The sequence below is a fragment of the Euprymna scolopes genome, chromosome 10 (assembly GCF_053919585.1).
Source record: "Euprymna scolopes isolate OS-2025 chromosome 10, ASM5391958v1, whole genome shotgun sequence".
In the NCBI taxonomy this organism is placed as follows: domain Eukaryota; kingdom Metazoa; phylum Mollusca; class Cephalopoda; order Sepiida; family Sepiolidae; genus Euprymna; species Euprymna scolopes.
In genome coordinates this window covers 58874977-58902467 of record NC_136491.1, presented here as the reverse complement: position 1 = coordinate 58902467, position 27491 = coordinate 58874977, and the positions used below count along the sequence as shown (strand labels likewise).

At 30.6% G+C, this 27491-nt stretch overlaps 1 protein-coding gene across 3 annotated transcripts in view; it reads left to right on the top strand.

The window, feature by feature from the left end:
* LOC145285996 (testis-expressed protein 2-like) overlaps positions 1 to 25257 on the top strand; it is a 281702-nt gene extending 256445 nt beyond the window's left edge. For all 3 annotated transcript variants that reach the window (XR_013869089.1, XM_080134589.1, XM_080134588.1), the window contains one exon: positions 24750 to 25257. Coding sequence is in view for 1 of the 3 variants with exons in the window: in XM_080134589.1 (XP_079990715.1) it covers positions 24750 to 24854 (105 nt within the window). In the remaining 2 variants the exon portion in view is untranslated. The remainder of the gene's footprint in view (positions 1 to 24749) is intronic.
* Positions 25258 to 27491: the final 2234 nt, after the last annotated feature.

Below are 27491 nucleotides of genomic sequence, written 5' to 3'. Positions count from 1 at the left end.
CTGAATACAGAAATAGTTGGCATTGAAGAGGCAAATAAAAAAGTTTCTATACTTAAAATATTTTATGTAAGAAAGCTGAAAATTACAAATTTATGCTTTCATATAATAAATATAATTTATTTATGGCTTTATAGATCATAAAATATCCAAAAGAAACCATAGCTTACTTTGAAATAATTACCAAGCATTACAGATCAAAATATTAGTTAAAAAAAATGAACGAAAAGATAGAGATATAAAATAAACAGGCAATTAATGTAATTAGAAGACAGAGTGACAAACAGATGAGAGGTTGATGTAGAACAGTGAGGAGTGTTTGGGTTGAGAAACTCCTTTTGACATGCTTATTAGATAGATTAGAAAAGCTACAGTCATGCATCTTTGCTATAAAGATAAAAATTAATGAAAATGTTTCTACATTACAGTGGTGTTCAAACAATAACTCTTTCCATTGTTTCTTTCCATGTTTGTTTCTTTCTATTTCCTGTTTTTTGTTGGACTTTGATCAAGCTTAACTTTCATTGAAGGTTTTCATATATAAACATTTTTGAAAACTTTATTTCAAAACTTATTTGCCGATATTAAATCTCAACAAAACACGTTAATGTTTATAATTTTGCCTATATTAAATCTCAACAAAACACGTTAATGTTTATAATTTTGCCTATATTAAATCTCAACAAAACACGTTAATGTTTATAATTTTGCCTATATTAAATCTCAACAAAACACGTTAATGTTTAACTTTCATTTTCAGTGTAAAAATGAACCTTTTGAAGTTTTGTCTCTCGATCTCCTTTCACTTGTTATGCTCGATTTTTTTTTTTCTGTTTTAACAAAAGGTTAGAAGTTTTTATTGGTTGATTTTAAACCTTTCTTTTACATTTGCATGATATTATCCATTGTGGATATATGTAAAATTTAGAAAAGATGGAGGGAGTTATCAGCTGTCAATTGAGGGTATTGCTCTAGCCATTTAAGTATTCATAATTAGTAGAGGCAGAAAGGGTGATCACTACTAAACAACTAACTTTCAAGTTAATTTCTTTGACCGAAGAAGAAGATCGCATATTAATTTATTTTTATTTCGGACTATTATTCTCATCTTTATTAGTTGTTGTTTTTCATCTTTTATTGGTTTGTTTATTCACAACGTTTCGGCCAACTAATTCCTCTGACCTTCGTCAGGTGGTAACCGCGACGGATAGGAACTTCGAATCTCCTAACTGCATTCTCAGCCATCACTGCCATCCGTAGTTGTTGTCGTCTCACCACATTTTTGGCCAAGTAAACCTCTGGCACGCTTTGGGTGGGATAGAAACCACTATCTTCAGACAATGTTCATCTGAAACTGTAGAGATTCAACGTCTCTATCAACTGTGCCACGGTGGGATTCTTTGATCTTATAAATCCATGTTTATTTATTATCTGATCTTCCATAGTCGGGTCCGTACCGATTGGTATATATATTATTCCTTAATTGGAATTCATTTTTGAGATGAACATTATATCTATTAATTTATTTTTATTTCGGACTACTAGTCTCATCTTTATTAGTTGTGTTGTTTTTCATCTTTTATCTTCGGGGCCCGTGGCGCAGTTGATAGACGTTGAATCTCTACAGTTTCAGATGAACATTGTCTGAAGATAGCGGTTTCAATCCCACCCAAAGCGTGCCAGAGGTTTACTTGGCCAAAAATGTGGTGAGACGACAACAACTACGGATGGCAGTGATGGCTGAGAATGCAGTTAGGAGATTCGAAGTTCCTATCCGTCGCGGTTACCACCTGACGAAGGCCAGAGGAATAGTTGGCCGAAACGTTGTGAATAAACAAACCAATAAAAGATGAAAAACAACTAATAAAGATGAGACTAGTAGTCCGAAATAAAAAAAAAATTAATATATATAATGCTCATCTCAAAAATGAATTCCAATTAAGGAATAATATATAAGAAGATCGCAAATAAACATTTTCCTCGTTCATTTAACTTGCTTCACTTCTGTCAGTGTGTCTAAATTTTCAACATAAATTATAACAAATTTCATATTGAAGATTATGTTAAAATTGTGCTCTTTACAAAGTTTTAGTGTTGCATGTACACACATTTCCAGATTTATCTCCATTGAATTTTTTTTGCATGTTCTTTTTTTGTTGTTCAAAAGCAAAAGAGTTAAATGCACATTGTATGTTCGTTTGTGTAAAAAATCTGCATTGCAATTACATATCCATAAATGTGATTTTCATTGTTTCATACATTTCTAAATTCTAACCACAAAATTGAGATTACATTTTCTTCCCACTGATTGTGTATTAAGTAGACTTATTATAAAAAAAATATTATTTTCACTAAAATGCAATTATATTACATTTTTTTTTATATTAATCGAAATTAAACATAGCTAATCACCTTATTTTTCACATAATTTATGCTCCAAACTGTTGCATACAGTTCTTTTGTTGCATTTTTAGCATTTATAGGTCCTCAGATTGGGGTCATTCCCTAAAAGGGAAAAAAATACATAACACAAGATTATTGAGAATTTATAGTGCAAAACATGAACTAAAATTCTCTATTAAGATTGTTTATCTCTTCATAAAAACCTTCATTTACCTCTTATGCTTCTCGGTGCCTAACTGGTGAAAAATGTTTACTCTACTTATTGTGTCATATCATTCAAGTTTATAACGAGAATTGAATACCATATCATACTATCAACATTCTTCCTCAAAAGTGCTAGTAATACAAAAAAAAAAAAAAAAGAAAAATCATAACAAAAAAAATGGAAATAAATTTATCAAAATAATGGAGAGGAGGTTGTTTATTAAAAAAACACAAAAGAAAATTAAAATAGGATTGTTAATCGAAGTTTGGCAGTGATTGAAACAAATATACTGGACAATAGAGGTCAATATATTTAGAATTAGTTTAATAAGCAGTTTTAGGAGTGTCAATGAGTTTTACAACACAGACAGTTTATGGAAAATTTTGGGTTTGTAAAGGTTGAAAGCATTTTTTCAGTTTGACACTGTGGAATGCTGGTTGTGCTGCTGAGCAGATTGAGATGAGATGACATCAATCAACAAACATTGGCCTTGACAGACTATGTAGATGTGGACGGGTTAGCATTCCGAGTATCATTACACGATGGGAGTCACACACACACACACACACACATGACATTCCAGCCCATATCATCCAGCTCTGACACCAGCCCCCTCAGATTTTTTTTTATGAACATCGCATAAAATTTAGGTAAAAACTAATAGAAATCTGCATTTTCAGTTATATTTGGATAAAGGAACCCGTTTTTCCAGAGTTGATTTTGGTCCAGAAATAAGAAATTGGTGCATTACAACACCCTATTTTGGAACCAAGACTTTTAGAAAATTTTCAATTTTGAGGCCACAAATAATCCTCTTGGTCCTAAATTTCCCCCATGTATGTTTACAAGGGTAAGGAATCCAAAAGTCATAATTAGAAAGGAATCAAATGAAAGAAAAGAACTTGCTTTGATCAATTCAAGTGCCACCATGGCCCTTTAAAGCAGAGCAACAAAAACGATAACTGTGGTGCTTTTCCTGGAACTTTAAGATTTTTGAAATAACATAGGATGAAACTTCCACAAAATCAAAAAATATCTCTTGGCATTACCACTATTTTGACGTATTTAAACACTGACATTTGGTATTTTAAAAAAAAATTCCTCAGTTTAAAATAATTGCAATATTTGTAACAGACTAGTGTAGTATAACAAAAACAGAGAAAGCTTTGCTGAAAACATAGATCAAAATGTTAAGTGAGAGCTTTCAGACCTACAAATTTTCTCTTATTTCAGGGTTTCCTACGGGGGGGGGGGGTCAGACAGAAAATTGTTGTCTGACTTTTAAAATAGCTTTTAAAAGACTCCAAACAAATTTAAAACAATCTCTCTTGGTCTAAATAGCTCAAAAACATCACTTTACCCCCTCCCCAGGAGATTATGGATCTCAAATGAGTGTCCGAAAAATTTGTCTCCCCCCCCCCCACCTTTGGAACCCAAATGGGAAACCCTGTATTTACAGAAATTTTGACTTAAACGCCAGGAGAATTTTGACGGTTCAGCAGATTGCATATGCATCATTGAAATATGCAAACTAATATGTACGAAAATCATCAGAAGTAAATAGTCTAAGTACTTTCAACATCTATTAAAGTAGTTATAGGTTTTGTTCTTTTCCTCATCTGTGAGGAAATATGTTCTTCCACTTGATGTATTTGGTGTTGCAATCTTCATGATTACCTTGTTCAATGGAATCCATCCCTTATCATCTGTACAAGGCCAGTGAAATTGAGCTGATGTCTCATGTGGATGCAGGAATTTGCAAGTTCATCCTTATTTATAACCTCAATCAATGCCAGCCACCAAAACTCATCAAAGATGCAAGTGATGAAGTCATTGCATTTGATATCTCATTCTGTGGTGCTGGCATGGCCAGGAAGAAATAATCAACAAAGATTGTTGTATCAATACTTAATTTCCCTGTATTGGGATGTTGGAATGAAGTGATGGCAATTTATATTGCCAGGGATGGTATTACCGAGCTGGTAGGCATCAAAATGGCCTATCTTCATAGAGCTCTATAGGCAAATTTACCTTTAGTTGATCTTTGACAACTAAATATTTTTATTTACTAGCCAAAACTGATAAAATTATTTCACTTATGAATAAAGCAATAATTCTAGGTAAAGTTTTGGTTTATTTTCAAATTCTCTAAGAAAATACAGATGAAATTTATGGGAGGAAATTCAGAAATTTCAAAAGCAATTACATTCAGTGGTACTGTTAACTGAAAAATATCACTTAGAATAATTCCATCAACTATCAGTTTCAATATTATCAAATTTGAAACAACAGCAACCTAAGAATAAAATTACATTCACTTCTGTTAACTTGGAGTTATCAAACTTGGTGGTCTTCTGCTATATATTCAGTTATGTCCCTTGTCTCAAGTGCATATTCAATATAGCATCTGGCCAACAGTAAACCATGTTTATCCTAAATTGTGGGAAGCACTAAGTACTAAGAATACACTCTGCTACTAAGTACTTAGTAGTACTAAGTACTAAGAATACACTCTGCTACTAAGTACTTAGTAACAGAGTGTATTTTTTCTTGTAATAGATATTATATTTGTTCAACTTATGTTGAAACACAATTGAAAGAAAGATGGCATTAGTTATGAAACAGCCACCTATTTTGTAAAGTGAAGAGATGTACACTGAAATGTACACTTAGACATCACAGATATCGGCCGAACTGATGGATTAAAAAAAATTACAGACCAGTTTGTATGAAATATATTTAAGGGACGGAAACACGATAGCATACATGTCATTCAAGGAATTTTCTTCTTACAAAAGAGCTACTGGAATAAACATTAATGACTTTTTGGTGCATTATGAATTTTTGTACCAGAAATTACATAAATACAGAATTTCTCTACCAGAAGGAGTGCAAGCATTTTTTGTTTGAAATGTTTTTTGTATCAAAATAAAACAAAAAAATTAGGACAACATGTGGAAGTTTAACTTCTGCAGCAATGAAAGATACTTTAAAAAAATTGTTTTTATGTCCTCTGGGCTGTATCCATCACAATCCTGGTTCACGGGACCACATTTGTAATATACCCCTGCCTGTGTTCATTGATCCTGGCTCACAGAACCATAGATGCAACCCAGCAGACTACACTCTTAACTGTCTAGTGGTGGACCTTTCAAGGGTGACCAGACTCTCACTGGTCACTGGAAAATACTGTTTTGATACTCTGGCCATGCAAAACATGCACAACCCTAAATCTATGTGGCAACTCTTATCTTCAGCTGGCCGTTCGTCATTAGATGCTGCAGTTGAGTTCATCCTTTGTAGATGCAACTTGGCGTCCGTGCTGTAATAAACCGTGTTTCAAGTCAACAATTCAAAAATAAGTCTGAGATCATTTCTTAGGAACAAAAATAATTATTTAAAAGATCTTCATAGTAAACTTTGTACAAGGAAAGCTGTTCTTTGGGTTCTTGATGGCTTCGTGATGCAGGTTGTACAACTTAAGTTCATTTAGATAATTTCCCAGCTAGGAACAAGAGCCTTTCAACTTAGCTCTTATGAGGATTTCCTGCCCCTTGGGCAAGAGCCCAGGGACGATGTGTTTTCTTCAATGCCAGCAAGCCAAATCCCTCCTATTTCTAAAAACACAATGGTTTTTATCAAATGTAATTTCCAACCACCCTTTTTTTAAGATCATTCTGTTTTCCTCTATAGAGATTACTCTTTCCATTTTCTATCCCATTATCTTATGTTCTTTTTCTTTTCTTGTAAATATCTTCTTTCTCTTTCATAACCATATCTCTCTTTACTTCTTTTTCCCTTTTTTCTTTCTTTCTCTTCAATTCAAATTATTTTTCTCTTAAAGAAACTATATTATCTCTCAGGGTTTAATTCCTATCACTTACACAAGCGGTCTGGCATTTAACTATAAGAGGTGAACCAGTGACAAAGCAGACTTTTTGTCACTATGTAAACTTTACCGTTCTTTTCATTTTATCATATCAGCAATAAAGACATATTCCAGACTTTGGAGAAAAAATAAATTCCTTAAACCCCATGTCAAACACCCTACTAACTCTTAGCCTGTAAGCAAGGTGAATTAGTGCTACCCAGGCATGCAACATCGTTACATTTTCTGATATTTCTTCATTGGAATGCAAAACAGTTCCCGCTATCAAGGAAGAAATTGAAACTGAATGGAAACAAAAAACTGAATCACAACAGAAACAAAAAATATCCAACGGACAGACACAGTAGGAAAATGCGTTGTTTCAAATGTGGTTCTATTAGGCATTTTGCCTGAGACTGTACTGGTTTCAGTCCTAGAAATATTAACACTGTTGTGGATTCAAACCATGTACACTTTTCATTAATTAATCCCGAGTCCTGTTATCAAATATTGATAAATGATTCTAATATAAAAATATCCAATCTTGGAAAAGAGACACTGGGTATGGCAGTGTTGGATTCCACCTGTTCTGGAACTGTTACTAGAGAACTTTGCTTGAATGTATTTCTTGGTGCATTAAATGACCGAGATGGTTAGTGAAGACTTTGAAATCCAACAGGACATTTTCTTGTGGTGATGGAAGGGAGGTAAAGGCAATTAAAGCAGTTAAATTTCTGGTAACTATAGGAGGTGTAAAAGGTGTCAGAGTATACATAGAGGCTAATATTGTTCAAAATGATTTACCCTTATTACTAAGTTATAAATCAATAAAAACTACTTGCATGATACTAGATTTTTAAAGTGACAAGTAAGACTGTAAAATTTTAGGCAGATATATAAAATTGCAAAAGACAACTTCTGGACATTATAGTCATCCATTGACAAATATGTTTTTGCAGGGTGAAAAGTCACGAAACTTTGTGTTACATTGTGAAGCTTTAAAAAGATGCTCTAGAATGAAGAAAAGAATGAAGGCTGAGAAATTACATAAACAGTTTGCTCTTGCATCAACTGCGAAATTGGTATCATTGGTGAGAGGCAGTAGGGCCTTTAAGAATAAGGAGTTTCTGGTTCTTATGAAGGACTAGCCTGGGTGCCCGGTGTTTGGAGGTGTGTGTTGAGCAAAAAAAATGTTGTAGTAGGCAGGCAGGCAGGCTCAAACCTATACCATGAAGGGGGAAAAGAACATGAAAAAAAAATTGCATCCATCGCCAAACCGGATGTGAAGGTTTAAATTAAGGCTAGTTAATTGAAAAGAGGGGATGACATTCGAAAATATTGGTGTAGAAAAGTGCCCAGTTGAGGGTGAAGGAATTAATGTTTTTAGTTAATTTTTCGATATTTGTCGTTTGAAGGGCAGAGCTTCAAAACGATACTGATTTCGTGAAAATCTGTCCCCTCTGTCGAAAGTTTTAGGCAGACATGCAAACATACATACATCTAAACAGACAGGTGAGATTTATATTATAGACTAGCGGGGCTACCCGGCGTTGCTCAGGACTGTATAAACAATGATTGAATTTGATTTTGAATATATTTGTTATTCTTAGGAGAGAAGAATTTTTAATGTCTATGTATCATTTGCTATTTCGAGCAAAAGAATATTTTACCTACCTAGGACGGGTATTAGACGTATGGAATAATTGTATCTTATCTAGATAATTTACAGCATGCAAATGAAATAATTTTATCTTTGCAAGGACGGGTAAACACATACTTAAACTAATTTTACCTACACTAAGGCGGGTAATTTACATACATATAAAAATATCAATTTCACATACTTTTTTTTACCTCAAAATGGGCATTACTTTCTCCAACCTAACCACCAAAAGATAACTTAAGAGCACGTTTAAAATTAACATAATCACGCTTCTTTCTACCCACTTTCAACCATCACATCATTCCCGGATAATTACATAAAAAATTTTTAAAAATATAGATTGCCCCGCCCCCTAAAGAAACTGGCCTAGTAAACTTTCATAGAAAACCAACAATATATATGTATTAATGTAATTTTGAGATCCTAAACTGTTTAAGCCATATCCAGAATCAACTTCACAAATAAAGTAATTTTGAGATAGAAAATTGTTTAAGCCATTTCCGGTACAAATTTTATCCAGAGCGATACTGATTATTCTGCTAATATATATTTGCCTCTATCTCATTCAATCCCGGGCAATGCCAGGTATTTTGCTAATATATTTCCATCAATCTCCTTCAATCCCAGGCAGCGCCGGGGATATTGTTAGTAAATTATCTCACGTATCACATTCAAACTTGAGTAACGCCGGATATTCTGCTAGTGTATATGTGCAGCTATCTAATACAATCCCGGGCGACGCCAAGTATTCGTCTATTCTGTATTTGTACCAATCTCATTTAATCCCAGGCGATGCCAGATATTCTGTTAGTATTTATCTGCACCTGCATTATTAAATCCCGGGTGATGCTTGGTATTCTGCTTCTATATATTTCCACCTATCTCATTCAATCCGGTGTGATGCAGGATATTCTGCTAATATATAATTCCACCTATCTCATTCAATCCCAAGCGACACCAGGTATTTTGCTAATATATATTCTCACTTATTTCATTTAATCCCGGGCAACGCCTGGTATTCTGCTAGTATATATCTCCATCAATTTCATTAAATCCTGGGCGACACAAGGTATTCTGTTAGTATATATTTCAATGAATCTAATTCAATCCAAGGCAATGCCAGTTATTCTGCTAGTATATCTCATCTATCTCATTCAATCCCAGGCGCCCGTGTATTCTGCTTGCATACATTTGCATGTATCTCATACAATCCCGGGTGACTCCGGGTAATCTGCTAGTATATATTTGGACGTATCTCGTTAAATCCCATAATTCTTGGAAATGTTACTAATTTTGACAATCCTTTTTCATAATTCAACCCACATTATTGTCCGCCGCTTACTAAAATAATAACTTTGATACATTGTCGGAACTGTATATTTCATTACAAACACACCAATCAAGTAACTCACATTTCATCACTTTTCATAATTCTTGGATATGTTACTTATTTCAACCATCATTTTTCATGAGTTAACACACATTATCGTCCGTCTCTTATTAAATAATAACTTTGAGACATTGTCTAGGCTGGTTATTTCATTACAAACACACAAATCAAATAACTCGCATTTCATCATTTTTAATAAACCTTGGATATTTTACTAATTTCGACAATTTCTTTTCATGATTTAACCCCCATAATCGCCCCATTCTTACTAAAATAATAACTTTGATACATTGTCTCAGCTGATTATTTCATTACAAACACACCAATCAAGTAACTCGCATCTAATCATTTTTCATAATTCTTGGATATGATACTAATTTCGACAATCATATTTAATGAGTTAATCCACATGATCGCCCCCCCCCCTTTACTAAAATAATAACTTTGCTACATTTTCTAGGCTATTTATTTCATAACAAACACACCAATCAAATAACTCACATGTCATTGTTTTTCGTAATTCTTGGATATGTTAGTAATTTCGACGATCATTTTTTTCCAATTTAATGATATTATCGCCCCACTATCACTAAAATAACTTTGAGACATTGTCTTGGCTGTTTATTTCAATTACAAACACACCAATCAAGTAACTCACAATTCTTGGATATGTTACTAATTTCGACCATTTTTCATGAGTTAACCTACATTATCGTTCCCCTCTTATTAAATAATAACTTTGGGACATTGTCTGGGCTGGTTATTTCTTTACAAACACACCAATCAAATAACTCACATTTCATTATTTTTCATACTTCTTAGATATTTTACTAATTTCGACAATCATTTTTCAAGAGTTAACCAACATTATTTCCCCACTCTTACTAAAATAATAGCCTTCATACTGATTGTTTGGGCTGTTTATTTCATTACTAGCAGGTCTACCCGGCGTTGCTCGGGATTGTTTAAACAATGAGAAAATTTAAGTTGCTTTTGAATATAATTGTTGTTATTCTTTGGAGAGAAGAATTTTTATATGTTCATTTGCTATTTTGAGTAAAAGAATATTTTACACATGTATGAAATAATTGTACCTTTCCTAGGACAGGTAATTTACAGAATGTAAATGTACCTTTTTGGGACTGGTAATTTACAACACATATTTAAAATATATTTATTTACCTACCTTCGGACAGGTAATTTATATACATATATATGAAACAATTTCAAATACTCTTGAAAGGTATTGTACAACATATATGAAATAATTTCTCTTCCAACCAAGGCTACCATAATTTTAAGAAAATTGAAATCATTTTTAGAAGACGGATCATTAGGATTTCCAAATTAATACATAAATACATTGTGTTGGTTAATGAGTTCACAAACCTTGCTTCACCATAAATTTCAACATTACTGCATTTCTTTTCTTCCTCACTATCGGCACTATTATTGTAAGAAAAATTATGTCATTTTTGGAAGATGTCTCAGACGGATTTTAAAATTAATGCATAAATACATTGGCACAGTTAAGTGATTAGACAACCCCTGCTTCATTATCAATTTCCACATTACTCTGTTTCGTTTTTCACCACTACCGACAACAAAATTTTTTGGAAAAAAGACGTAATTTTCGGAAGATTACTCAGCAGGCTTTATAGACAAATATTTTAAAAAGCTTAGTGATTAGGCAACCCTTGCTTCACTACAAAAATCCACATTACTGTGTTCTTTCCCTCCCTACTACTGACACCATCATTTTAAGTGAAATGATATCATTTCTTCACCATAACTCAGCAGTTCTTCCAAATAATTACATAAATGCATTGACGCGAATGATGATTACGCAACTTTTACTTTACCACAATTTTCAATATTAATGTAGTTCTTCCCGCCTTACTACCACAACCACCAACAACATATTAGTAAGAGAAACAATGTCACTTCCGGAATATGATTCTATAGTTATTCCATATTTTTGGATGGAGATTGCATAGTGACCCCAAAAGGACATTACTCCCTCCAGCCCCACCACAAAAGTGAAGGTTTGTTAATTGTTAACTCCAGAGCACGTTAACAAGCAGCATAATAATGTCTTTCTACTCACCACTAACACTGTGATGTCATTCCCCGAAATTAACATTGAAAATTCAGAAAAATATTATTAACCACCTGCACAAACTGATAAATTCTCTGGGCCGATTATTTCATTACAAAAAGACCAATAAATTAACTAGCATTTCATCAATTTTCATAATTCTTAGATATGTTACTAATTTCAACAACCATTTTTCATAATTTGAAGCCACATTATGCCCCCCCCCCTTATGTAAATAATAACTTTGATATATTGTCTGGGATGATTATTTTATTACAAACACATCAATCAATTAACTCACATTTCATAATTTTTTATAATTCTTGGATATGTTACTAATTTCGACAACCATTGTTCATAATTTGAACCCACACTATGCCCCCCCCCCCTTATGAAAATAATAACTTTGATATATTGTCTGGGATGATTATTTTATTACAAACACGTCAATCAATTAACTCACATTTCATAATTTTTCATAATTCTTGGATATATTACTAATTTCGACAACCATTTTTCAAGAGTTAAACAAATATTATCGCCCCCTTCCTTACAAAAATAATAACTTTGATATATTGTTTGGGTTGATTAATTCATTAAAAACCCACCTATGGATTTATTCACATTTTATCATTTCTTATAATTCTTGGATATGTTACTAATTTCGACAATCATTTTTGATATTTGTAACCCACATTATCGCCTCCCTCCTTACTAACATAATAACTTTCATATATTGTCTAGGCTGATTATTTCATTAAAAACATACCAATCAATTAACTCACATTTCATAATGTTTCATAATTCTAGGATATGTAACTAATTTCGAAAATCATTTTTTTTATAATTTTAACCTACATTATCGCCCCCCCCCTTTACGAAAATAATAACTTTGTAATATTGTCTTTGTTGATTTTTTTCATTACAAACACACCATTCAATTCACAGTTCATCATTTTTCATAATTCTTGGATATGTTACTAATTTCGATAATTATTTTTCATACTTTTAACCCACATCATGGCCACCGTTTATGAAAATAACGAGTTTTATATATTGTCGAGTTTTTTTTATTTTATTACAAAGACACCAATCAAACTTGGCCTTCGGGACAAGATCAAAGTCTAGTATCTGTTCTTCAGATGCTGCACTTCTATTTCTTGTTCTCTTTCAGTGGAGAAACAGTCCTTCACGACTGAGACAATTTTTATTTTTGTACCTTTTCTCCACGTTAAAAAACGACCCTGGTGTCTTACTCTGTCCCGTGGAGAGGCATAGTAAATACGTACAAAGACACCAATCAATTAACTCACATTTCGTCAATTTTTCATCATTCTTGAATATGTTACTAATTTTAACAATCATTTTTCATAATTTTAACCAACATTATTGCCCACCTTACGAAAATAATAACTTTGATATATTGTCTGGGTTAATTAATTCATTAAAAACACACCAATGGATTTATTCACATTTTATCATTTCTTATAATTCTTAGATATGTTACTAATTTTGACAATCATTTTTGACATTACCACCTCCCCCCCCCCTTACTAACATAATAATTTTGATAAATTGTCTGGGCTGATTATTTTATTACAAACAGACCAATCAATTAACTCACATTTCATCATTTTTCATAATTCTTGTATATGTTACTAATTTCGAAAATCATTTTTCATAATTTTAACCCACAGTATAGCCCCCACCTCTCATTACGGAAATAAACACTGTCATATATTGTCTGGTTTGATTATTTCATTAAAAAAACATCAATCAATTAACTCACATTTCATAATTTTTCATAATTCCTGGATATGTTACTAATTTCGACAATCATTTTTCATAATTTTAACCCACATGATCGCCATGTTAAAATGGTTTTCTAAATAATTACTTTTTTATTTGAACACAATCAATATGTCAGGATGTCAGGTTCTTATTTAATACATTGAAAATACAAAATAGTTTTAAAAACCTCCCCATATTAAGATTGACTTTCTAAATAACGTTAATATTTCAGCACGGTCCTTATTTTGTGTATTAGTTTTTTTAATTCATTAAATTATTAGGCGAATGATACCTTCCTTTCTCCATATTAAGAATGGCTTTCTAAATAATAAGAGCAAGGTTCGTATCCTGTGTGCCATTTTTCCATTTTTAAATTGTTAGATGAAAGTACAGAATAGTTAAAAACATACGCTCCCCATATTAATAATGGCTTTCTGAATAATAACGCTATTATTTCAGCCATTTATGGGGCTGACATCATATCCTCCCTGTCTTTTATAAATATATGTAAAATAGAGTAATTTTGAGATCATAAACTGCTTCATGCGTTTCCGGATCTAAATCCGTATCCCCACTCTCCCTTCTTTTCAAATATATATAAAATAAAGTACTTTTGAGATCGTAAACTGCTTCGGCCATTTCCGGGATTAACTCCATATCCCCCCATTCTTAAAATATATTCTGTGTCGATTATTTTGTATCTTTGCTTTGTTTTTTAAGGAGGAGATAATGCCTGGTAGGAAACTATATTACGCTTACTTGACCTTTTTGCTTAAATCAAAGTGTAGTATCTATTCTGGTGCAGCATTTCAGCGATTTCATCTCCCCCCTCATTTGTTTTTAAGGAGGAGATAATGCCTGGTGAAAACAACTTGGTTGCTTCGTCTTCATGACTGAGACAATTATTTTAAATTCTTAGGAGAAAGTAAAGAATAGTAAAAAACATACCCTACCCTACCCATATTAAGAATGGCTTTCTAAATAATAACACTATTATTTCAGCACGGTCCGTATTTCAGTTTCTTATTTAATAAATTGTTAGGTGAAAGCACAGAATAGTTTAAAGATATCTTTCCCTCCCCATATTAAGAATGGCTTTCTAAATGTTATTATTTCAGCATGGTTGGTATTCCGTATATTATTTTCCACCCCCTCCATCTTAAAAATATATATGAAATAAATACTAGATTGTAAAATAAAAGATATAAAGGCTTACAAATTCATAACCGCGAGTAAAATTTACGTATTATTTCATTTTTTTTATTAATACAAAAAAAAAAACAAGTTGGTGTTATCAGCTAGAATTTAAATCAAAACATTTAGCGTTCCAGCCTTATGTTGTGTTCTCTATTAAGTGTGCACATGCGTATGACCGCAAAAAATGTCTGCTCGATTTTAATGTACATTTTACATGTAACTTTGCCAATGAATGTACGTGTCATTCATGCATGTAAACAAAGATATTATTCGCTATAAACCATTCTTGGTAATGAATATTATTTCCTGAAAATTTCTGTTATGTGACCAGTAGTTTATGAGTTTACCTGTTAGATATTTACACACACACATACATGTACTGTTTTATAGATAAACACACCAATCTAATAACTCACATTTAATCACTTTTCATAGTTCTTTGATATGTTACTAATTTCGACAATCATTTTTCATGATTTAACCCACATTATCACCCCACTCTTACTAAAATAATAACTTTCATACATTGTCTGGGCTGTCTACTTCATTGCGAACACACTAATAAAAATAACTCACATTTAATCATTTTTCATAATTTTAGGATATTTTACTAATTTCACAATCATTTTTCATGAGTTAACCGATCATCGCTCCCTCTTACTAAAATAAAACCTTTGATACATTGTCTTGGCTGTTTATTTCATTACAAATACACCAATGAAATAACTCACATTTCATCACTTTTCATAATTCTTGGATGTGTTACTTATTTCAACAATCATTTTTCATGAGTAAACCCACATTATCACATTACCCCCCTTACTAAAATAATTACTTTTTATACATTGTCTGGGCTGGTTATTTCATTACAAACACACAAATCAAATAACTCGCATTTCATTATTTTTCGAAAATCTTGGATATGTTACTAATTTCGACTTTTTTTTCATGATTTAACCCCCATAATCGCCTCATTCTTACTAAAATAATAACTTTGTTTCTTGGCTGTTTATTTCATTACAAACACACCAATCAAGTAACTCAGATTTAATCATTTTTCATAATTCTTGGATATGATACTAATTTCAGCAATCATTTTACATAATCGCCCCCTCTTACTAAAATCACATAATCGCCCCCTCTTACTAAAATAATAAGTTTGTGACATTGTCTGGGCTGGTTATTTCATTACAAACACACCAATCAAATAACTCGTATTTCATCATTTTTCATAATTCTTGGATATGTTACTAATTTGGACAATCATTTTTCATGATTTAACTTACATTATTGCCGCACCCCACTCTTACTAAAATAAAAACGTTGATACATTGTCTGGGCTGTTTACTTCATTATGAACACGCTAATAAAAATAACTCGCATTTCATCATTTTTCATAATTTTAGGATATGTTACTAAGTTCAACTATCATTTTCCATCAGTTAACCGACATCATCACCCCTCTCTTACTAAAATAAGACCTTTGATACATTGTCTTGGCTGTTTATTTTATTACAAACACACCAATCAAGTAACTCACATTTCATCATTTTTCATAATTCTTGGATATTTTACTAATTTCGACAATCATTTTTCTTGTTTTAACCCAAATTATACCCCCCCTTACTTTGTTTCTATTGTCTTGGCTGTTTATTTCATTACAAACACACCAATCCTGTAACTCACATTTCATCATTTTTCATTATTCTTGGATATGTTACTAATTTCGACAATCATTTTTCATGATTTTACTTACATTATCGCCCCCCCCCTTACTAAAATAGAAACGTTGATACATTGTCTGGGCTGTTTATTTCATTACAAACACAAAAACCAAATTACTTAAATTAAAACACACCAATTAAATAACTCACATTTTATAGTAATGTTCACTCATAAACGGTTTCTGCCATTTCCGGGGTGAACTCGTAAACAGTTTTTGCTATTTCCGGTACTTTCTGTATATCCATCACCCACTGTTAAAGATATACATGAAATATAGTAATGTTAACTCGTAAACAGTTTCTTCCATTTCCGGGACTGCCTTCATAACCTTCACCCCATTCTTAAAAATATACATGGAACATAGTAATGTTAACTTGTAAACGGTTTTTGCCTTTTCCGGGACTGACTTAATATCCCTCACCCCACTGTTAAAAATATACATGAAATATAGTAATGTTAATTCCTAAACGGTTTCTACCATTTCCGGGACTGACTTAATATCCCCCATCCCACTGTTAAAAATATACATGAAATAAATATACATGTTTTGTAAATTAATACATAAAAACATTAACACGGTTAGGGATTAGGCAACCGTTAATTCAACATGAATTCTTGAGGGCAGTATCAGTCTCAGCATTCCAGTGACTTTACATTATTTTTGGAATCTTACAATAAGCCCCTAATGTGCACTCGAATCATTCACCTGATTTTTGGAATTCAGCGATGTGATTTTTGGAATATGACATCTTGTCTCAATTTAGTATGCAATAAATATATAATATGCATCTTTTTTTAATAGAAGATAATGTTTAGTATGAAATTACACTATATAATAGGGTTACTCGGTCTTTTGACTAAGATCAAAGTGTAGTATCTGTTCTTAGAATTCAAGCGATCACATCTTTCGCCCCCCCCTTCCCCTAAACAGAATAAGAGGATCATATTGTTACTAATACTAAAAAGAAAATGGCCGCTTGTTTTTGTTTTGTAAACATAGCGATTGTTCCTCTCATCGCTAAATATTTTTAAGCATAATTTTTTTTTTGTACCTATCATTTTTGCTTGTCATTTTTCATTTAACTCTCGTATTTTACTATTTTTAACCCGATAATAACATTGGTACCATTTTCATAACCTGTAAGTTAATATTTTAATTTGTATGATACTCACATTTAAGCCATAAAGAGTCTTGTATTATATACATTGTATTGTATACAAACATCACCATTAAAGCGTGCTGACGTCACATCACGTGACATGACTAAGCATTTTTTCAAATACATATAAATATCATTAGAATCTATTTTAAATTATAAGAATTATGTAGTATTTAATGTTAAAATATCACTTTTTGTCCCCCCCCCCTGCAGAAAAACGTCCAGATGACTAACTTAGAGATGACCGTTGGGGGCCAAAATTTCGATATTTTTCGTCCGAAGGTGGAGCTTTAATATGATACCAAATTTGTCAATTTTGGTTGTGTTTGTCGAAAGTTTTTGGCAGACATACAAACACAAACACGCACACACACACACACACACACATTTTCGTTTTTTTATATATAGATGTCTGTGATTCATGTTCAGTTTGTTTAAGACCCCCCCCCCTCTTCATCTGGTGGTGGGATTGGCCCTTGGAAGCCTTATATTCTGTGAGAAAAAGGTTCATGGATGCTGAATCAAGTGAAAAAATTTGGAGAGCATTGTGATTTAATATAAGACATTGTACAGATGAACGATTTGTGACGGGACAGCATTTACTATAGAAAACATAACTATAAAGGATGGTGTAGCTTTGCCAAAGTTTTGAGTGAGAAATAGAGTTAAACTTTGTTTTCATTAACTGAAGAGTCAATGTGTATTGATCTGACATGGAGGAGCATCCTACAGGATGTATCCATGTCACTTGATGAAGGTAAACAAGGACCTTGGAAGGTCAAGGAATAAAGGAAATACAATTCTCTTAAATGAGATGAAGTCTTGGAAGTTGAAGAAATTCAAATTGAATTGATCATGGGACAGGAACAGATCGTAAACTGTTTGACAAAGATTTTAGCCTCTGTTGAAATTCTAAGAGACTTGTGTTAATAAACTATTTTCTTTTTTTCTTTCTGTTGGTACTTACACTTGACACCAAAAGACACCAGCAATGTTAAAGTTGGAGTTATCGAACTTAGTGGTCTTTTTCTATATATTTAGTGATGTCCCTTCTCGAATGGATATTCAATATGGTGTCCGGCCAACAGTAACACATTTATCCTACGTCATGGGAAGTACTAAGTGAAGTAACAACTTAAACTGTTACCTGACAAAGATGTCCCACTTTAATATTTGCTCAATTTGAATTGTCAAATCAATAATTATGCTAAATCTTTTTGTTTTCAAACACTACTGCTTTGTCCTCACTCTTTTATTCCAGGCACTATTATTTACAATTCTAACTTGTTCCAATCATTTAATATGGTTCAATGAAAGTAAATGTATGGATTTGGCAATTTTCTCATGTTTTCCATATTTTAATGGCCTGAATTACCAATTTCAAAAAAGTATGTCAGCTCAGTCAGGAATGGCAAAACTTAAAAACTTTTTGTTATTTTCACATTATTTGAACCGAAATACATAAAAAATTGTAGCAATCAAGATTTGAGAATAGTCCCTAAAAAGCCCCTCTGCAAGCCCTGAATTAGTATTTTAAGGTAAAAAACTGAATACGCTTGTCTGAAAACATTGATATGATGCTTAAGTACTCATATAACATTGATTTGTTGAGATATTGTCAAGTATAAAATTTGTCAGGCAATTTTCCAGATGATTTCTTCTTAACACGTTTCCGATATGAGTTTTTCCTATTTCATTTTACCATTTGTGTCCAAAAATAGGGTAAAAAAGGTTACTTTAGGTGAGAAAAGTTTTAAAACCTTGATTTAAAACAGTGTTTTCAGTTTTTGTGATGTTTCTCAGATACAATTTGGGCTGATTGCCATATAATGGTCTAAAAAAGCAATGAACCCAAGTTAAAACTTAGTTACTGGTATTTTATGCTCAATACAGCAATATGTGACAAGTGATAAAAATTGTTCCAAATTTTTGCAATTTTTCCCACCATAGATCCTCATTTGATGAATAACTCTCATTAAACTACAAGAAATTATCCAATTTAAAAGTAAATACTTGCCAAGAATTTTTGACATTTGTGACTTTTTCTGGATTGTCTCCAAAATTATCGAAAATGTAAAAAAACACCTTTTTTAATTCTAAATTAAAAATCTGGTGCATCTATCCATATAAAGAACAACTTCTATGAGTCAGATTTTCAATTTTGCCCTTCAAAAAAGTGTTTGGTTTTACATGGGTGTTTTGCCAAAAAGTGCTCAAAACTGAGCATTCCCATATCTTGGGCCCCTATATAATTTTTAAATTTTCAGGTTTTTCATTGAAATGCCCAAATTTAAATTTCGCATTGAATTTTTACCTAGAAACATGTATAATATGTGATATATCATGCCTGTTCAAAATCAGCAAATTTTGTTTCGAAGTGTGACCAAGATTTCGAAACATGTCGTATGCATATCACTGTACCCAAAGATTATTCTTAGTTGCACAAGGAAGCCATTGTAAGTCTTACAAACTAATAAAGAATACCACAAGCAAAGAACAACTTACAAAATGCTAAAATTCTAACCAGTGTCCATCATTGATGTTAAAAAAAAATAATCATTTTCTTTTCTCTTTATCATTTTCAGTAATGTTCTACTCAGTACTTAGCTAACTTGACCATTTTGAGATTTGGCCTCTTTAACCTTTGACCAGAATCCAAGCAATGTCAGAATGCAATCTGACCCTTTCATGTTATTTCAGTATTTTTATTTATTTCAGTATGTTTATGTATTTATTTATTTTCATTTATTTTATTTATTTCAGTATTTTTATTTATTTCAGTATTTTAAAATTTTTAATTTTTTAAAAATTCTTTGCTCTTCAATCACTTCAGTTCTCAATTTCAACTTTTGCAAACATTAATGTACAGCTGTCTTAAACTAAATAATTTTGAAATCTAATAAAAAAATAATTGCATCTTCAAACTCTTAATTACATTGTTTTGATTGAGAAGACATTTTTTTTTTTACTATTTAATGCACATACATATTTTTATGATATGTACAATTACAATGTTTAAATCAGATGATAAAACAAAGCAATTAAAATATTAATGAGTGGTTGATAGCTAGGAGAGAGATGAGTAACTTGTTATGGCTTTTTTTTTTTTTCATCAATCACATAACGAAATAATATTTTAGCCTTATGAAACAAATGCTGATTTATTTCTCTTCCCCCAACCTTTTTAATTTATCCAAAGGCACATTGCCACTGAGATGTAAGAAGCTATTTTGGATTAGGGCCAGATTTATATGGAATTTCCTAAGTGAGGAGCTAAGCAGCAAGATATTTGTGCACATTACATTTAAATTTCTGCATGTCTATAGAATCAAGGAAACAAAGAGCATGGAAGGAATTCCAAAATTCAAGAAAAAAGTTAGTTATTAGAGTATAAATTTCTTCAGGATTCTGCAAAATTCCAGATTGGATTTAGTTGCTTGTCAGGTGTATTTATGTGAAAGGAGTTTACAAGTACAGCAAGTTCATCAGAGCACATTCCATTGAAAGAATTGTAACATAGAAACATTGCAATGTTGTGATGATGGGACGGATCTTGATATATCTCACACTATCAACTTCTTTTTTGAAACTAGCAATACATATGAAAAAATTGAAAATGTTTAAAATATTTTAATAATAGCGTACATGAAAAGAGTTTATGGTCTGAGAAAGATTCTTTAAATTTTTAAAATCTGACTAAAAATAGGGAAGTTATGACTTTGTGCCTCGCATGTTTCGATATTTTTTTCTTTAAGATCATATGCGTTTTGCCACATTTTTTTACACTACGCATTCAGTAAAAATGTTATATTTTTGTTAAAACACAAGATTAAGCAATGAGAGTGTATTTTTGTGCAAGGAATCCAAATATGGTATTGAAAATCTCCAGAAATTAATGGCTTCCAAGTAATCTGCAGTAAATGCACATCAATATGTTGCAATGCCATAAAAATTCCATGTATTCATTAAAAAAGAAGTTAAAGAACTCAAAGTTGAATTGTGATGCATTTTATGTACAAGAAACTAAAATTTAATATTAGGGTTGGTTTAAAAAATGAATTGCAAGATTTTGTTTTGGTATTATTGTAGATTAACACCTTTTAAATTGCTCCCATCTGCCTCTTCCAAATATGTAATTCTTCCTTATTATATATGAACACACTGGAAACATTGGAAAAAAAAATTAACGTAACATAATTTTACATTTTAGGGCCATTGTAACGTTTTAGGGCAGTGAACTTTTTTTTCTATGAAAATAAATTCTATACATTTAAATTTTTTTCTAAGACAATTATGTGTGGTTTTAAAAGGGTCTTTGTAGGAGCAGGAGGCTTGCCACTCTGACTTTAGGTTAGTGGTAGGTCTAGGTGCAATTATATGTGAATGTTCTAAAAACTTAGCAGAAAGAAAAAACAAAAACAATTATTTTGGAGTGAGAGATTAATTTCACATAGAAATTTAATATAAAATAATTCACCAAGTCCAGGTTATTTTAATGTTTTGGGGCAGTTAATCAATTTATTTTATAGACAAATCCTGTGCATTTTTTTAGGGGCACAGAATCTTTTTTTCTTTTTTTTTTTAAAGGCAGATATGTGTCGCTTTAAGATGGTTTGTATGATGGGGGTTGCCATCCGGTCTTAGGGATAGTGATAGGGTTATAGAAGGGTTTTATTTGAACTTAGGGTTAGTAGTAAGATTAAAGGAAATGTTTCAGGGTGTAGCTTGTCACTGAAGTTTGAGGTACAAAAAAATATTTAGAAAAAAAATGTTTGATATTCATCATGTTGAAAGTCTTATTTTAAAGACAAAAAAAAAAAAAAAAAGAATGGACCAGTTTATTTCATACCCCAACAATAATTGAGATTTATGTTTTTCTGTTTTCCAAATTTCATGATGAAATTTCTCATTGAGGAAGGTACCAAGCTTTTAAGTACCAGAAGCGTAAGGAAAAAAAATCTGACGAAAAATGGCTGTTTCATAGCATTAACATTTTTATCATTTTCCCCCAAATTCTTCAAATATATGCAGATTATTTTTTTAAAGCATATTCAAGAATATTCAATATGGTACTAATTTGAGGACTTGTTTAAGTTTTCATAACATGATTATTTTAGTAGACCTACCTTGAATCTGGAGTTATCCCAAGTGGTTTTTGATTGATTGATAGGAATCTCTATTCAAATCATATCGACAATGGAGAGACTAGTTGATAGTGCAATAGATATGACTAGAATACTCCAGGCATGAGTGCGTGTTGGCCTTATAGAGAGATATGATACTGGCAAGTGTGAAAAGGTTTCTAGTACTTTCTTTGCAATAGCCATAGCAATATCTTCTATCTACGCGTAAGGCCAAGGAGTTTAAATCTTGAACTCTCAGGTGGGTGCTATTTGCCATGGTAATTGGTGGTTGAAGAGGTTTCTTATAATTGCTAAAAAAAAAAAAACTAGTGTGAAATGAAAATAGAATTAAACTTTGTTTTCATTGACTGGATGAGAAAATTATTTTAAATTAAAAACAGTCTTGAAAATAGAGAAATCCAGATGATAACATGTCATTTTAAACAGGAGTCATTTGTTATTTTGCAAATAATTTCTTGTAATTGAGTGAATTAAATTGTTATATAATGGATAGCTGACAGTTACCATAAAAAAATTTATCTGAAAATATTGATTTTTATTTAGAATTCGTTTTTGACATTGAATTTTAACAGACATTTCACTTATTGATATGAGATGAAAAATTGGCATTTCTTATCGGATATATTTATAATTTATATATATATATATATATATATATATATTTATAATTTATATATATATATATATATATTTATAATTTATAAATATATATTTATAATTTATAAATATATATTTATAATTTATAAATATATATTTATAATTTATAAATATATATTTATAATTTATAAATATATATTTATAATTTATAAATATATATTTATAATTTATAAATATATATTTATAATTTATAAATATATATTTATAATTTATAAATATATATTTATAATTTATAAATATATATTTATAATTTATAAATATATATTTATAATTTATAAATATATATTTATAATTTATAAATATATATTTATAATTTATAAATATATATTTATAATTTATAAATATATATTTATAATTTATAAATATATATTTATAATTTATAAATATATATTTATAATTTATAAATATATATTTATAATTTATAAATATATATTTATAATTTATAAATATATATTTATAATTTATAAATATATATATTTATAATTTATAAATATATATTTATAATTTATAAATATATATATTTATAATTTATAAATATATATTTATAATTTATAAATATATATATTTATAATTTATAAATATATATTTATAATTTATAAATATATATATTTATAATTTATAAATATATATATTTATAATTTATAAATATATATATATATATAATTTATAAATATATATATATATATAATTTATAAATATATATATATATATATAATTTATAAATATATATATATATATATAATTTATAAATATATATATATATATATAATTTATAAATATATATATATATATAATTTATAAATATATATATATATATAATTTATAAATATATATATATATATATAATTTATAAATATATATATATATATATAATTTATAAATATATATATATATATATATAATTTATAAATATATATATATATATATAATTTATAAATATATATATATATAATTTATAAATATATATATATATAATTTATAAATATATATATATATAATTTATAAATATATATATATATATATAATTTATAAATATATATATATATATATAATTTATAAATATATATATATATATATAATTTATAAATATATATATATATATATAATTTATAAATATATATATATATAATTTATAAATATATATATATATAATTTATAAATATATATATATATAATTTATAAATATATATTTATAATTTATAAATATATATATATATAATTTATAAATATATATATATATAATTTATAAATATATATATATATAATTTATAAATATATATTTATAAATTATACATATATATATATATTTATAATTTTTATATATATATATATATATATATATATATCGAAAAAGAAAATATAATTATCCTATTAATTTTGTATTATTTCTTATTAAATTTTCGATTGGTTTTAATTTGATGAGCTTACATATTTTTCCTTTTCCTTTGCAGAGGTTGCTGGTTTTTCCGAACTTGGATGATCTTCTAATCTCTTTCATGTCTTCTCCGAATGAAGAAGCAGCAAGGAAGAAAGAAAAGGCAGAAAAAATGCTTTAGAGGACAATTCACAAGTGCTGCGTTGGGGGTGGGGCGGAATGTATGAATTCCTAATATTTGTGTATGTGTGTGCATGTATGTGCATGTGAGCAAAAGTGTATGTGAATGAAGTAACTATTTCACATCTGTCAGGACAAACTAAATTTGAAAGGGGAGCATAGTATTTTCTGGAATTACCACTTCTGTATTGCCTGACAGGGGCCAAAATAATAAAAGCACAGCCATTTTTTTTTCTAAACATTATTTGAATGGTTCCAAGGAGATTTGAACTTTTGGCCCCTTTCTCATTTTTTTTTTTTTTTAAGTTGGGAGAACAAATGTTGGACTTGATGAACATTCCACAAATTTGAAAAAAAAAAAAATTAAAAATAGAAAATAAATTGAATAAAAAATTTGGAAGATGTGTGTGTGTTTATAATATATTCATGTTGTTTTTAATTTATAACCGTTTTCTTGTTTTAATTTTACTTCAAAGGTTAAGCAAAAAAATTTTTCCTTACAATTTAAAATAAAAAAAGAAGCTAATGATCATTTGGATGATTTTTGCATTCACATTGATCCTTTCTTTCGAATACTGTAAACTACTGTGCACGTTTTAACCCTTATCCTCGAGTGGCCTCTGGGCCTTGATAAGTGGTGATGCCTATGAAAAAAGAAAAAAAGACATGTCAACAAGAAATCAAATTTCAGGTGGCCAAACTCAAACTCGAAGATATTTTTAATTTCTTCTGTAGTTTTGTTAATATCTGTTCACACTTGACAAACTATGCGTCAGATTCATTGTCAAGCTTGGTGGAAAAATGGTGGGATCTTTCTATCGATCCAGTAGATATCTCACTGCTGATACAATTCTCTACCTATATAAGAGCCAAGTACATCCAAGGATGGAGTACTGTTGCCACATCTGGGCAGGAGCTGCTAGAAAGGACTTATCCTGCCTTGAAAGAGTTCAAAATAGGCTTCGTAGCCAAGTAGGGGATGCACTTTTCTCTTCCCTGTAACCTCTATCTCACAGAAGAGATGTTGCAAGTCTGTCTCTGTTTTATTATTTTCATGGCAAGTGCTCGAGCTCCAATTTATGGTCCCCCTTCACCAAACTTTCACGAGAAACACTTGTCTAAATGAAAACATTATCAATAATTTCCCCCACTCTTTATCTGTGCCTAAATGGTCCTGGATATGACCTTAAACGATATCCAGTGGTGAGGCCCCAGCTTGCGGGCTTTGGGGAGTGTGGACCCACCCTTTAATTTCCATTGCTCCCAGGTCCACTCTGATCTGGTGTCGTAGTACCTGTTAGTATGGGTTAAATAGAAACCAACTTGAAAACAACAAATATATTTTATTAAAAAATTTTTCTTCAAAATCTTTGGATTCGGCATTAAATAACCTGAAAAGGGTTGATATGCCGTAAAACAAAAACAACCAACCAACTGTGCCTAAACCTAAACGTAGATTCCATAAACCTAAACGTAGATTCCATAAACAAAGTTCTTTTCTTAGAACTGCATGCCTGTGCCTTCTGTCTGCCTGCTTTCCAGCTGACTACAATATGGTTGTCTTCAAGTCCAACGTAAACAAGTTCTTGATGAGCCGTTCCATATAAGTTAACAAATTTACCAAATTTCCATTACTAACGATTACTATATTGTCCAATTAACTACTATGCACACTTTAGCCCTTATCCTCGAGTGGCCTCTAAGCCTTCATAAGTGCTGATGCCTATGTAACAAAAAAAAAAAAAAAGAAGAAATATGTCAACAAGAAATCAAACTCAAAATCCAAGATAGTTTTAATTTCTTCTATGCTTATTGCTAACATCTGTTCACACTTGACAAACAGCAAATAATTCGCTTATTTAATATGGAATACACTTAATAACAAAACAAAAATACAGAAAAATCTTTTTGATGTATGTGCTTGTCATAGCAGGAAGATATCATATTCCAAAAATCACCTAAATTGGTCAAGTATTTTTTTTCATTAAGAAGATTGAGTTTTAGAATTTTTAGCAATTAATAATTTTTAGCAGTCATAATACAAGACGTAAGTCTATATGATCAAAATGAATTTAAAAAAAAAACTGGTGACAGCTCTATCATAAAATTTGATCTTATTTAAAAATAAAAAAAAAAAAAGTATCCAATCTTAGGCTAGATAAAAAAATTTCAGACCTGACGGGGTTTGAACCCTAATCCCCTTCCAAGTAGGCCCCATGTGCTTGTACACACTTAGCCAACCGATCCTTCCACTACTGGAAACACCTCTGGAAGTCTTCTTTTGAAATGGTGTTCATCTCCGCTGCCGCATTCCGTCTCCTCTACTCTCAAAACAGGATCCTTTCAGTGGCATCTTCAATTTTGGAAACAACCAGAAGTAGCAAGGAGCCATATGTCTAAATAGTTGGGAGGTTGGCGAACGACTGAAATTCCATGTTTGGCAAAGAAATGTTGGATCAAATGGGATGAATGTGCGGGGGTGTTGTCGTCGTGCAGTTGCAAAATTTTTGCAGTCCACATATCTGGTCTTTTGCACAGAACTGCATCACAGAGACACCGGAGATCATTTTGATAGCACTCATTTGTAATTGTTTGTCCTTCCGACGCGTATTCATGATGCACAATTCCACGGATATCA